The 15,563-nt window shown below is 38.4% G+C and overlaps 1 protein-coding gene across 1 annotated transcript in view; it reads left to right on the forward strand.

The window, feature by feature from the left end:
• LOC133448288 (DCC-interacting protein 13-alpha-like) overlaps positions 1 to 14,631 on the forward strand; it is a 31,896-nt gene extending 17,265 nt beyond the window's left edge. Inside the window, exons 16-22 of the mRNA XM_061726678.1 lie at positions 31 to 83; positions 1,319 to 1,493; positions 4,685 to 4,721; positions 4,808 to 4,954; positions 9,562 to 9,612; positions 9,696 to 9,785; positions 11,068 to 14,631. Coding sequence (XP_061582662.1) covers positions 31 to 83; positions 1,319 to 1,493; positions 4,685 to 4,721; positions 4,808 to 4,954; positions 9,562 to 9,612; positions 9,696 to 9,785; positions 11,068 to 11,226 — 712 coding nt within the window. The 3' untranslated portion in view covers positions 11,227 to 14,631. The remainder of the gene's footprint in view (positions 1 to 30; positions 84 to 1,318; positions 1,494 to 4,684; positions 4,722 to 4,807; positions 4,955 to 9,561; positions 9,613 to 9,695; positions 9,786 to 11,067) is intronic.
• The last annotated feature ends 932 nt before the right edge of the window (positions 14,632 to 15,563 follow it).

Consider the following 15,563-nt stretch of genomic DNA (forward strand, 5'->3'; position numbering starts at 1 on the left):
GTTATGACCTCTCTGCTTTTGTGTGCACAGGCGGAGTAATCCGTTCGGAGAGTCCGGAGACAACACCCCAGAAGACAGTGAAGGTACATTATGTTTGTCTTTTTTTATTTATAAGAAATAATTATCCACGTTTTCTGCTGCTTTCACACTTTCAGAAAGTTTTGAATTGTTTTGGATCAATGCTGCCCCCTTGTGGCGGGTGGGCGGAAAACACCCACCTCATGCTCGTCTTTTCTGCCTCGTTGGCCACAAGGGGGCAGCAGTGAGCTATTACAGCCACAACAAACGACTTCACATACAGAGCAGTTCATTTATGGAGGTAGATTTGTGTCTTTATTATTCAATCAAAAAAAAAAGATTGATTCAATCAAAAAATATATTTTCAATTAAAAACAAATTCATTTCAATCAATAAAAATGATTTCAATCAAAGAAAAAAAAGATGAATTTGAACACTGTTTTTCTTTGATTGGAAATGTTTTCTTTGATAGAAGTGAAGGTTTTTTTTGTTTCAAGCTACTTTTTTGATTGAAGTAGTGTTTTTTGTGTTTGGGCCATATTGTGGGTAGGACATTTGTGTCTATCATTTAATCAAAAAATAAGTTGCTTCAAAAAGGAAAAAAATATTTTCAATGAAAAAAAAAAATCACTTCGATAAAAAAAACTTTCAATCAAAGAAAAAAAGTGTGTGAATGCAAAAAAATATTTGAGACCCAAAAAATTGCATTTGAACACTTTTTTTTTAATTGAAAATATATTTTCTGATTTGAAGCAATCTTTTTTTTGATTGAATATTTAAGACACAAATCTACCTCCATATTCATTCAGAGTGGATTCAATCAAAACCGTGTTTCAGTTTACAAAGTAAAAGCAGATTAATATATTTAGAGCTTCAGGGAGCAACACAAAAATGTTTATTTTTGTCTTTTTTCTGATAGTTTTTCAAGCTTTATTGTCAGATATTCTATATAGACATACAGCACATATTCAATTACAGTCCTCTCTGACCCACAGTGCAATGTACAGGTAATAAAATAAACAGTCAAATTAAAATTACATAAACTAAACTTGAATATTTACATTAAATACAATAGGAAATATATAGATTATATCCTAATTCTTTCCTAATTGTTCATTAGAGGGGCATGAACATGTTTCCATGGTGTTTCCACAATCATGGCCCACCTGCATAACCTTTATTTATGAACATAAATATCAACGATGGGGGGGGAAAAAGAGTATAAATTATGGGACTAGAATTATGACCGGACTACAGTACCCTTGGGGGGACAGAGATATTTATCCTCCCTGTCCTGCAGACTCGATCCTCCACCAACTGTTCATCGCTCGCTTCCTGGGCTCCATGGAGGTGAAGACGGCCGAGTCGACGGACATCATCTCCGAGACCATGAGGCAGATCCTGGCGGCCAGAGCCATCCACAACATCTTCAGGATGACGGAGTCCCACCTGCTGGTCACCTGCGACTGCCTCAAGTGAGAACTGTTGTCTGTTCTTTCTCTTTTTCTTTATTTTAGTTTATTTTGTTTTGGTCATTTACATTAAAGATGTTTGCATATACTCACTGTATATGTATACACATATATGTATGTATGTATGTATGTATGTATGTATGTATGTATGTATGTATGTATGTATGTATGTATGTATGTATGTAGGTATCAGAGGTGTCAAGTAACAAAGTGTCAAGTCAGTATCAAAGTACAAAGTGTCAAGTAACAAAGTACAAATACTTTTTTCTTTTTTTCAGACGACTTTTTACTTTTACTCCTTACATTTTCACGCAATTATCTGTACTTTTTACTCCTTACATTTTAAAAACAGCCTTGTTACTCTATTTCATTTCGGACTTTAAAAAAATACACATTTCTTTTTTTTTTTAGCAAAAAGGTATAGGCTGAAGCCTCATGGCTTATTTTGCCTATCCTTTTCAACAAAAGGCAGACTACAGAAAAGGAAAAAAGATACTAATAAGAAGAAGACGAAACGAACAAATAAAACAAAGAAAATGAACAAAGATCACGATTGAGGACAGCATAATTTAGACAGTTGGATATTTAATATCAAGATAATTTATATTAGTGTTCTATATTTATCTATTATTTTAGATTTATAATTTTTTTTAATTTGTAAATTGAGCTACTTTTTTTTACTTCCTCATCCAGGAGGTTCCATAGTTTCACCCCTTCGACACTGATACACCTTTTTTTGTTCTTGGCCATTTCTGCTTCTGCATTTTTAACATTTTAGTAACATAGCAGACAACCAATGAAATCAGGGAGGACAGAAAAAATGGAAACAGGAAAAAAGACAATAACAGCAACAAAACCTACCGTAAATGAAATGGCATCAGTCCATGTTCACAGTTCACAGTTCATCCTTTGTGGATGTTATGTAAGCGAGCCAAACCCTATTGTGATATGGTAGCGTCAGACGTCCTTAAGCGGCCCCCATATTCTCCGGAAGTCATACCCCTTATTCTTTAGGATGTACAGGAATGTCTCAGAAAATTAGAATATTGTGATAAAGTTCTTTATTTTCTGTAATGCAAAAATGTCTTACATTCTGGATTCATTACAAATCAACTGAAATATTGCAAGCCTTTTATTATTTTAATATTGCTGATCATGGCTTACAGTTTAAGAAAACTCAAATATCCTATCTCAAAAAATTAGAATATTCTGGGAATCTTAATCTTAAACTATAAACCATAATCAGCAATATTAAAATAATAAAAGGCTTGCAATATTTCAGTTGATTTGTAATGAATCCAGAATGTATGACATTTTTGTTTTTTTAATTGCATTACAGAAAATAAAGAACGTTATCACAATATTCTAATTTTCTGAGACAGTCCTGTATTGTTCCAGCCTTAAAGTCTCATTTAAGATTAAACAGATTGAGTGATGAAGGTCTTTGTTGATTCCAATTGAGCAAGATTTTTTTGCGATAGAGGACATTATGATCATCCTCTTCCTGCATGTTGTGTCCAGTTAGTGATGTCCAGTGGGGTTTCCACAACCTTACAACATGTACCGCCTTCCACAAATGTTTTAATTTCCCAGAAAACATGCATAATTGACCCTTTTATATATCCTACATCTATGACATCTGGGAGATGAATTAGGAAACATTTTGCTTAAGCGGAGCAGAGTAAGGTACATCCTGTGCATGAATTTATAATTTTGTTGACAGTGAGGAAAAAACATTCTGACTTGTATCATCCCACTGATCTTCATCAGGAGCACGTCCCAGATCCTTCTGCCATTTGTTCCTACGTGAGGTCAAGACAGAGCTGTAGTGGTCCAACAGAACACTATAAATTACAGAGATTTTCCCTTTTAAAGACGTGTGTTTCACCAAAAGCTCCTCAAGATTTGTCAGCCCCAATGATAGGGGTTTTTCCCTTTTTTAAGGGTGTTTTTAGATGTTGAATTTGTAAGTATTTATAAAAGTCCTGTTTTGAGAATTCATATTTCAACATCAGCTCTGCCAACGATTTGAGTTTATCTTTGTCAAACAAATGTTGGAACTGATTTGGAGCATTTTCTCTCCATTTTTGCAAATAAGGAACTAGCACTAGATGGATGGATGGATGTACAGATAAATAGATATATAGACTTTATTTATTCCAAGCTGGGAAATTGTAGTGTAGCAGCAGCATTACACATAGTGACGGTGGACAACATATAGGATAAGAATAAGTAACTATAAGATGTACAAAATGTACAAAATAAAATATAAAGATATAATAAAATGAAGTAGCAAGCGGTAATAACAAAGTGTTGTGCGAAGAGTATATGGGTCAATGACGTGACGCCTACATTTTCCCAAAAACAGATGTTTTTTCAATTCAAAAAAAGATTTAAATGGATAAGAAAATACCATATATATGAACTACCTGTCCCACATATGGACTCACTTGAAATTTACAAAAAATACTAGTTATTTGGGATTTTTTTGTTGTTTTAAGCGTCAAAATGTCATGTGGTGCGACCGTCCGACCACGACTCTTGTTTTGAAAACGTTTTTGAAATCACTCTAAATGTATTTAAATCAATCTTCTTCTATCTGGCATGATTTCTGAACTGTCTTGTAGTGTGTAAGATTGCAACACATTTATATTTATATTTCCATCATAATATACAAACAAAGTTTGACTGATGTCCATTTTATGAAATATCATGTGACGCGACCATTAAAAAAACAACCATTTTTGTATAATACTGAAAACTTGTAAAAAAAAAAGATGTCAAGATGTTAAGGAAATTAATTTATTTTAATATGAATCATGGTTGCACCACATGACTTTTTTTTAAGGCTAGTGCCAATTCATCTTGACAAAAATCACTTAATTTAAAAGTTTCATATGAATTTATGTGTACACATTCGTCATTGACCCATATGTAGTATATTCTGTATTCCACTAGATGGTGGCAGATCCGGGTTTGAGGGTGAAGGAGAAACCTGGAGATTTTGCCAAAATTCCCACAAAACTTATCTATGCGTCTGTTTTGTGTTAATCCTGGAAGGAAAGTCTTGTTGGGATGTGTTGGCTTTATTTTATATCCCACTGATTCACAACAAAAGCAGACAAGTCCGGTTCAGTCTGGTTATAATCCCGTTAACTTCTGTAAACCCATAATAATGTTTGTCTCATTTTCAGGCTCATCGATCCTCAGACGCAGGTCACTCGACTCAGGGTAAGACGACGGCCGTCTCCCCGCTTGGACATTTCTCCCGGTGTCCCCCCTCCACGTCTTTGCTCATGTCCCCTGTCCTCCTGCAGTTCCCGCTGTCCAGCGTGGTCCAGTGCTCGTCCCACCAGGACAACAAGAGGCTGTTTGGTTTCGTTCTGCAGGCGGCGGCGGCGGGCGGGCGGGGCGACAGCCGCGCCGTCTGCTACATCTTTGAGTCCAACAATGATGGAGAGAAGGTTGGTTCTGGCGTTAATGTCTCCCACTGACACTAAGGCCCAGTCCCAATCCCCCCCTAGTCCTACTTTTCAGCACTACCCCTACATTTTGCGTGTTCCCATGAGGGTAGTGGTGTCCCAATTCCTCTTTGCATGTAGGGGTAGTTGCCTAAACGAGGGGTTGGGGGTATGAATCTAGCCCTTAAAAGCTAGGGATTTCAGATGCTGACTCGCTGACCGAGGGCTAGAGAAATTTCCCAGAATGCTTTACATCATCATTTGCAGACTGAATCAAACAAAAAAACATGGCGGACATTTCTAATTTTTTTGTGAATAAAATCAATATTTTGAGTTAGTTTCTGCATAAAAATGCATTTTGATTACATTTCTAGCAAGAAATGTATATTTTACTTTCATAATATTCACTCAGTGATAGGGGTGTAACGGTATTTGTATTCGTCCCGTCCCGTCACGGTACGGGGGTCACGGTTCGGTTCACGCAGTCATACGGCGAATACGTCTGACTGAGTTAAAAAAAAAAAAAAACAAAAAAAAAAATCAATCATCGTTTTTTTTCCCTTATAAATATCAACAGTCACGTTCCATTACAGACCTAAATGTGTGCTAGTCTGTGCATATCAATAAATATATGTGCAATTCATATATCATCATAAATTGTAGGCTATAATAACGATAAAATGTTCTAATTCTTAATTTACAACTGTCCTGAACGCACCGGGGCCGCCAGCCAAAGCTGGTTGGCTGTAAAGACTGATTTATGGTTCTGCGTTAAATCGACGCAGAGCATACGCCGTAGGGTACGGCGCAGTCTACGGCGAGGTTATGCGGCGACGCGCAACCTTCGCCGTAGGCGCTGCGTTGGTGTAACGCGGTACCATAAATCAGCCTTAACAGTCACAGCAAATTTGCCGTGAAGGAGATTAGCGCTAAAGTTTAAAAGAGGACTAAATTTGTACAAAGTTTTGAATGTTACCCTGTTTTCCACGTTACCTGGATTATTTTGGGTTATGGAAGAGGCGACTGCCATTGGTGAGTCAGTGTTACCTTCTTAAATAATGTCTTTATCAGAATGTGTCTTGACCAGCTGCCTGTAATGTGCTTGTGTTGTTGTCAACTAGACCGCCGAGTCTATTCTCTGTTATAGAGCTCAGAAATGATGTTATAGACCGCTGTGTCTATCTATCTAGATAGATTGTGTCATTTTAGACCAGTTATGTTTTTTTTGTATTTAAGCTGAATCAAAGATGGAACTGAGTCGGTCTGTCAGTACGTGCACATGCAGCGATTCAAGGTGGTTGGAGATCTGATCAGATAATGACATGCAGAAGATTGGATCAACTTGTCTGATTACACATGCTGTTCTGAGATCAGACTGAATCAGATTGAATAAGCCACTGTAACCAGAGCATGGCTGACTCCGTGACGCTAGGTGGCGCTGTACCCGAGGTAACCATGGTAACCATTTCAACAAAGAGCCACTTCCGGTTGACCTCCGCTTATCAACAAGGAAAGGAAACAGAGGATGAGACTTAATGGGTTTGATTAATGTAAAAACTGAAATAAAGTAGTCTACAATCAAACAAAGTTTTGCTCCCGCTGTATTTTTAAATACGCACACTCCTGTGCTTGTGTGTGTGTTCTTGTGTGTGTGCCGTTTCGGTCGGTGCGCCGTGTGTGTTTTAAATACAGAAATATGACACAAGACTGCGGCTATGCCTTTTCACACGGCGCCCGTATGGTCGCGAAAATACAGTATTTATATATGAAACGTCAGAATAGGAAATATTTTGACGACACCCCTGAAGCAGTCACACGACACTCCAGGGTGCTACTACTGAGCAGCGTTGCGTCGTCTCCTTTCACTTCCGGGTGAATCCCCTCCCCCGGGGGAAAACCCCACCCGGGGGAAATTCTCGAGCATGCGCAGACTGTAATATCCATGTCTCCGTACACATGGCATTAACAAGGCGGTTGCGACTGGCTTATCTAGGTGCTGCAAGCGGGTTGATGAATCCAGTCTGATCAGATTACTTGACTGACTTAAGGTGTTCACATGCAGTTTAAAAGTCAGTACGATGTGTGCAAATGATCTCCAACCAGCTTGAATCGCTGCATGTGCACGTAGCGCCGTGTGATTGACAGCTGACAGGCTTGTGTGTGTGTGTGTGTGTGTGTGTGTGTGTGTGTGTGTGTGTGTGTGTGTGTGTGTGTGTGTGTGTGTGTGTGTGTGTGTGTGTGTGTGTGTGTGTGTGTGTGTGTGTGTGTGTGTGTGTGTGTGTGTGTGTGTGTGTGTGTGTGTGTGTGTGTGTGTGTGTGTGTGTGTGTGTGTGTGTGTGTGTGTGTGTGTGTGTGTGTGTGTGACTTTACTCTGCTTTCTGCAGCATAGGCCTATAGGCTTGGCTCAATAAAAGTGAGAATAAATGTAGTTTGATGGTAGGATGATGTTGTTGAACGTTAAAATGACTATCATAAGGCCCATGGAGAATGCTCCGCCCCCAGACGGCTCTGCCCATATGCAGCAGTAGAGGAGCCCGGGTTCAAGTATTTATTACAAGTGCTCGAGCTCGTTACAATACCATCCCGCACTCACATAAACCAGTCCGTGGTAAAATTAAAAACACTAATGCACAAGTTAAATGTTTTATTCTATTTATTTTACATTTTAATAAGAGATGCTTTTTAGTTTTGTAGCCAATTGAACAAACTTTAACTTTCAAATGCTATGATCAAAATAAAGGAAGAAAAAACTCGTCTTATACATTTGGGACTTTTTGTATTTTTTTTCCCGTTGTACCGAACCCGTACCGAACCGTGACCCCTGTACCGAGGTACGTACCGAACCGTGACTTGTGTGTACCGTGACACCCCTACTCAGTGAATGTACATAATCACTCGCTTGCTCGTTGTTGCGAAGTCTTTTCAGATCTTGCCAGAATAAAGGCTGATTTATGGTTCCGCGTTACACCAACGCGTAACCTACGGCGTAGGTTCTGCGACGATTTAACACGGAACCATAAAAGGCCGGCGATCCTCTCATCCCCGAAAACATCGGAGCAAATTTCTTAACAGGCGTTATTTGGATTAACTGAGGCCAGGTTGGGGATCTTAACGGTTACTTTTACACCTGGAAAAAATATTAAAACTTAATAAAGTGGCATATTAACAGCGCTACAGCGTAAATTAAAACAGCTTTTAGCTCTGGGCTTCCTGATATGGTGTGACGTATGTGCAAACGTAACTACGCAGTCGCTTACGTACTCGAACGTAAACCACGCAGTGACGTAGCAAGTGGTGTCCCAATCCCTAGGGAAGATTACAAAGCCCTACCCCTTGTGGCTTCATTTTGAGGGTGAAATGGTAGTGAGTAGGGTGAACATTGGGATTGGCCCTTAGTGTTGTTTCTGTCAGCCTGTTTCAATTTTAGTTTTAGTTTAGTTTTTGCGTCAAGTTATCATTTTAGTTTTAATATATTTTTAGTCCCGTTCCCATTCTCCTTTTAGTTGTGTCAAGTTTCAGTCGACTAAAAGTTTGAGCTTATTTTAGTCAGAATTGTCCAGGACCATTTTAGTCTCGTTTTAGTCAAAGATTGTATTTAGCCAAACCCATGTTACAATTCAAACAAGGTTATCTTATTATATTATTGTTACCTTATAGACTCAAGAATACATTCATTCCAGATACAGAAGACTCTAATTTGAGTTTACAACATATTTATTTTTCCGCATTTCTCTCCGTCTTTTTCTTTTTCCACGACACATTTGGTTTTCTTTTCCACATCTATGTAGGAAAGTGTATCCAAAGTTTTGGATACACTTTTTTTTTTTAATTGACGTGAACCTAGAGCTCTGCGTTAACGGCATCAGCCTCTAACTCTGCAGCTGCATCTTCTGGATCTGATTCCCCGCTGCAGCGACTGGGATTGAGGACTAACGTCACCCAGCAGAACTAAACCAGAGAAACTACTGAAAACATGGACATTAAACCAGAGAAACTACTGAAAACATGGACATTAAACCAGAGAAACTACTGAAAACATGGATATTAAACCAGAGAAACTACTGAAAACATGGCCTTTAAACCAGAGAAACTACTGAAAACATGGACATTAAACCAGAGAAACTACTGAAAACATGGACATTAAACCAGAGAAACTACTGAAAACATGGCCTTTAAACCAGAGAAACTACTGAAAACATGGACATTAAACCAGAGGAAACTACTGAAAACATGGACATTAAACCAGAGAAACTACTGAAAACATGGACATTAAACCAGAGAAACTACTGGAAACATGGACATTAAACCAGAGAAACTACTGGAAACATGGACATTAAGGATCTTTGGTAGATCCTTAATGGTCTCGTTTTGGTCAACGAGAATGAAGACACGTTTTAGCAGAGTTTTTATTTTGTAATCTACATTTTAGTCTCGCTTTTATCCGTCTACGATATTCCTTTATATATTATCGTTATCGTCACATGAGCAGCATTTTCGTTGCGTCTCGTCTTGTTTTCCTCAGGTGATAAAGGTTCATTGACGATGATATTTAGTCATAATTTTCCTTGACGAAAGCAGCTTTACTGACCCTTGTTGTCTGTCGTCTGCAGATCTGTGACAGCATCGGCCTGGCCAAGCAGATCGCCTTCCACTCGGAAATGGTGAGACCTCGTCTGAGCTGTTGCCGCGGTTACCGCTCATGTTGGTGTGTCGCAACCGTTTCATCTTGGTTATCGTTGTGCAGGACCGCAAAGCGGCAGAGAAGAGGAAGGAGCAGGACAAGGCCAAGGAGAAGCAGCAGGAGGAGCTGAGCAAGCAGAGACAGATAGAAAAAGTAATCCATTACCTCCAAACTAAACGCTGCGTTTAGATCAGGGGTGTCAAATGTGCGGCCCGCGAGAAGTTTCCAACGCAAAAAACCGAAATGTTAATTTACTAAAAAGGAAGGCATAAATAATTGCCATGAATCGCAGCTTATCCGATAATATATTTCTTCTACAAATCCATCGTTATTCCACAAAGAGAGCAGTTTGACATTTTTTTCGTTTTCTAAAATGCATTTGCCGATTTTATTTCTTTGTAGACGGTCGTTTATTTTTATTAACTGACTACTATTATATATTTTCGCAGGAAAAATATCACTGCTAAAAAAGATGATAGAAGATATTTATTCGGAGAATTTCAGTTTTGAATACGAGGATAGTGACAAAGTAAAACAGTTAAAAAAGAAGTGCTGACTTTTTCGGCACACTGGCGTAAATATCCGCGCCAATTTTTTAAAATAAATACACTTAATTGTACTGGAAAAATCTCTAAATCACAAAGAAACACTCTCGGATGTAATAAGAAAGATTTTGCTTTTAATTAAATTTCCTATAAAAAAGCAAAATATAAAAAAAAACATACTTGTTTCTGTTTATCTTTGTAAAATGATATTAAAAGTATCTTACATAATTTGAAAAAAAAAATAGAAATTTCAAGAAAAGATCCTGAAGAAATATATTTTACATAATTAGAGTGTAAACAAAGTGCATATTTCCTTTAAAATTAACTAAACTGATATTTACGGAAGAGTATCAGGGCCAGGCAGGAGAAAAAATATTTGAGAGGGCAAGATTTTTTTTTATTGTGCACTTCGAGAAAAAAGTCGAAATGTCGAGATTAATGTTGAAATACAATTTCGAGACAAAAGTCGAAATGTTGAGAAAAAAGTCGAAATGATGAGATTAATGTTGAAGCACAATTTCGAGAAAAAAGTCGAAATGTTCAGGAGAAAAAAGTCGAAACGTCGACCGCGGAGAATAATGTTGAAGTACAATTTCGAGAAAAAAGTCGAAATGTTGAGAAAAAATTCAAAATTTCGTGAATAAAGTTGAAATGTTGAGAAAAAAGGCGAAATTTTGACTTTATTCTTGAAATTGTATTTCAACATTATTCTCGACATTTCGACATTTTTCTCGAAATTGTACTAATACTCTTCCGTAGATATTGGATTAGATAACAATAGTAAAAAAAAAAAGAATTAGAGAAAAAAATTGGTAAAATCCGGCCCGCCAAAAAAAGGTGGGTTACATAAACTATGGTGTTTACTTTTGTTTTTCCTTTCTGACTTGCAGGACCTGGAGGAACAGAGCCGCCTGATCGCCGCCTCCAGCCGTCCGGCCAACGCGCCCGCCGCCGCCCCCGACGGACAGTTCCTGGTGCTCAGCAGCAGCCAATCAGAGGACAGCGATGCCGGGGAGGAAGGGAAGAAGAGGGGTGAGTCGGAAGCCTAGCGGCAGGCGGAGGACGCATGTTTTTGGCTCCCAGGAGACTTCCAGCTGGTTTGAGACGGCAGCTCAGGAACGAGAGGAACCCGGGTTACCTGGGAATGAAAAACGTGCGTTTGCTCTCCGCTGGACTCCGACGTTTGAGCTGGAGCTTGTGGCTCCCTCGCTGTAGGAGGAGGCAAGGAAACGTCTGGCTGCTTTTACGCCTGCTCAACTTTAGGGAGGAAAAAAAAAAAAGACTTAACTACCAATTTACCTGCAAGCTTCTGTTTTTTTATGTTTGTTTTTTTAAGAAGAGCTAATATTCAACAACAAACGTGGAATAATGAAGCAGGATCTGAAGGGAGGGACCGTGCCGGCTCCTGCTCCGACCACAAGGAGGCCCTAAAGTCAGAGATGTTCTGGAGCAAAAAGAGAAGAAGACCGACCGAGCAGCTCGTCTTATTTTGAAGTTTGTCCTGAAGCTGGTTTCTGATTCCCATCAGAATTGACCCTCCGGGATCAGGGGCATCAGTCAAAACATAAAAAATTATCTTTTAAGTAGAAATGATGAATATGCAACAGTTCCAGACACTATAACCTGCTTATTCAGCCGACCGCCACCTTTTACTTTAAAAAAACAACATAATATCTGTCCGTCGGTCTGTGCAAACATTACTGAGAAGAAGTGAAACTTGTGGCCGGGTTGAAAGTTGAGAAGAGGAAGTCTCGACTCGAATCTGATCATTTGCAGGTCACAAGATTTTCTGCTTTTTTTTTTTTTTTCTGCTTAACTGCCGTTTCAGCAGCATTTCGGGGAGAAACCCGGCTTTTCTGATGCGTTTCCCAGTGAATGTTGTGTTCCTGGTCGCTGGTTAGCCCCGCCACCTGAAAGCAACTTCACATCTTTGTCCTTTCAGCTACTTCTGAACTTCCTCTGAGCTTTAAAAACCTAAAACGACGGCACTGCTTTAGAGGCGGTGAATGCGTCTGCGTGATGTACTGACATGTTTCTCCCTCGAGCAACAAACCTCAACCACCAGTTTACAGAACATCGCACGTTGATTGTGTTATTGGGAAAAATAAATCTAAACAGGAAGTTGAGAAAATCCGCAGATCTCATGTTTTACGGCGTCAAAAGACATTCCAGACAGAGGGGGAAGGAAAGTCGTAGATGACCCTCCCGGTTCAGCAACATTTTTCATTTTCACGCAGGTGAAACACTCACAGGCAGGAAAAGTCCTTCTTTACAGTGAAATGTTAGTTTTAATTTCATATTTGAGTACTTTTGAAGTGTCTTCTAACTCTCGTGCCCCCCCCATCCCTACTGTCAGTCAAATCCACCTGAACTAAGTTCTCAGACGAATCAACACACTGATCATGACTGAAATCAGTGATTAAAAAAGATTGGAGGGAAGAAAAAAGTGTTTGAGAGCACTTTTCAGATCGTCTGTTTTTTAGTCTGAATCTCTTCATTCATGTCTCGTAACTTTAAAAAAAAAAAGAAGAAGAAGAAGAAATTGATCGATAACCTTTCCTAAAAATTATATACTGTATGTACTTTGTACGTAACAGAAACACTTGATGAAGCGTCCGGTATTTTGAATCTTTGTAAAATTTTAAGAAAAATGATTCACTACGTACTGGAAAAGGGATACTAAAGATATCAAAACACAAACAATTATTTAAAAGTACTCACAGAATATTTCTAATTGAACCTGACTTGCAGTTTTCCAGTTTTCCCTGAACGCATCACATGAAAATAAAATAAAATCGAGATCCCTGAAATAAACCCGCCAAAATTAAAAATGGTTCACTGAACTGAAGTTGAGCTGGGAAAGAGAAGTCGTGATTAAGAAGTTATAAAACATTAATTTCAGTCACTTCTGACCAATTTGCACTTTGGACGCAGTTAACAAACATATCACAGGAGGTTACTGGGTCTGTACTCCCTGAAGGTTTATCTCTGCAGAAAAACATAATTTACCGTTTTAAATACAACCTAATAAAGAGTGAACCAAAACTCAAACAGCACAAACTTCTCGTGCACTTGGTTTTTAATAATATTTTTTATCAAAACCACATCAGACACGTGACTGCGAGTGGTTGACAAGATTCATTTGTTCTAGTTTATTTGAGGGAAGTCCGAGTTAGATTTTTTTTTTTTTCTGTTGTGAAAGAAACAAGACCTGAAACTGCGCCAATATTTGTTATTTTGACTCAAACCGGATTCAATCCTGCACCTCTGAAGTTCAGCAACGATGAAAGTGCTCTTAATTTGAAATTCACGCCTTCAGCAACGTACCTGTGCCAACGGTTTTACCTGGAGCTAAACGGAAATGACTTCTGCTTGTCTTTTTACTTTCCTTTTTTTATATAAACATATAGGTTACCTTCTTGTACATTGTTTTATTAGGTATAGAAACTAAAAGAGGGATTTTTCTGTTAAGACACTTTAAATGGCTCACGTGGATTATTATTATTTTTTTTTTATTTAATTTTGTCTAATATTACAGACACTGGGGGGAAAACACTGTTCTATTTGTTTCTTTACAAACATATTCTCCCACTACCTGATAAACGTGTTACTGAGAATAAAAACTGTCCCCCTGAACTCTGTTCCGGCGTTTATCCGCTCCGTTATGGATCATTACACGAAGGAAGCTCATTATTGATGATCACGTTCCGTTAAATTGCTTCCCCTGCAGGTTTTTCAACCAGATGAAGGTCCGGAGACGCTTCATGCTCTTTTTATTTTATTATTATTTTGGGTCTGTTTTGATTGAGAGGCATAAGAGCACAAACTTTTCTTACGTCATCTCACGTATTTATTTTGTTGTTTTGCAGAAGGTCTTATCAAAAGAACAGGTTGTTTTTCTCTGTTCTTTTTAAAGAAATTAATGTTTGAAATTTCTCTGACAGACTTAGAAAAACTTGTCATTTAAAACCAGTTTTTGCCTCATAAATGTTTGTGTTTCTGCTGAAAGGGGTCCATGTTTGGGGTCTTTCATTAATTTCTTTCCAGACGGTGATTATTTTTTTAATATATAAATGATTATTGTTAAATGTGGATAACTTCCAGTCAGACTTCAACACATCTGGACAGCATGTCTTCATTTGCCAGGGATTAAATTAAAAGTAGCAGAGATGTTTTTAAAGGCCTAAATTGAGAGTTACTGGTGGAAATGTTTATTTTTTTCTGTTTATTTGTTTTTTTTTCCTGTTTTCTTACTGTAATTGGGTGGTTTTTAAGAAAGAAAAAAAAAACCCAGCTCTGGATGGATGTGCACTTTACTGATGGAAAACACAAACGGATTGAGGATTTTGAGCTGTAAATATGTTCCAGTGGTTGTTTCGGTGTCTTGATCAGTAAAAGGGGTTTCAGTGATTAAATAAAGTACTAACTCAACCAGCTCGAGTCCCAGCTCTGATTCTGACCTCACACCTGCTGCTTCTTATCCACACAAGGGTTTTAAATAGACCTAAACCGAGACCAAGACACTACCAAGACCAGAGAGAATCAAGACCAAGTCAAGACCTAGACTAGTTCAGCTTGAGACCAAAAAGAAACCTAGTTATTTTGTAGAACATCAGCTCCATCCTGGTTCAGCTAGTTTCCATATGAGCTTGTTTTCAACTGCAGCTCAATAACACAGAGAAGTGGATGATGATGTTGAACTCACTATAAATGTTTCCATCCATCATCTGAGATCAGATATGTGTGGCGACTGCACTACCGCTATTTCTACACTATTGGAGGATTGACTCCAGTGCTTTTAAGGATTGACTCGACTACTAACTAGTCCCAAAGTCCTCTAGCAGAATAACCAGCTCCAACACCCCCCTCCACCTCAGAAAAGTAATGAATAGTAAATGTTACTGATTTAAATTTGACTGAATTTGGAGATAAAACCTGAATTTTAAATATTAAAGACTGAAATCACATTATTTACCATTAAAGTAATCAGATTATACCGTATATCAGCATCACTGAAATGGACCTGATGTTTAATCAATCACAATGATATGCAAATATTATTCATATATTTATTCAAACAAGGCCGTTATAAACACAAAACTGTAATTAAATACAATACAACAAGAGGAAGAACTGCAACGGCAATTAAATATCTGCTCTTGTCTCAACATGAGGTTTTAAACAAGTTCATTATTTGCTGATGGACAACAAGCAGCACAAACAGAAACTTAACTTAACGCGCCTGCTGGGAAACAGAAAGTGAAAGTGGCGGATTTATGGTTCCGCGTTACACCAACGCAGGGCCTACGGCGTAGGTTACGCGGCGACGCACACCTTACGGCGCGCGTCAATGCGTACCCTACGCCGTACCCTACGGCGTAATGTC

Source organism: Cololabis saira, chromosome 8, assembly GCF_033807715.1.
Source record: "Cololabis saira isolate AMF1-May2022 chromosome 8, fColSai1.1, whole genome shotgun sequence".
NCBI classification, from domain to species: domain Eukaryota; kingdom Metazoa; phylum Chordata; class Actinopteri; order Beloniformes; family Belonidae; genus Cololabis; species Cololabis saira.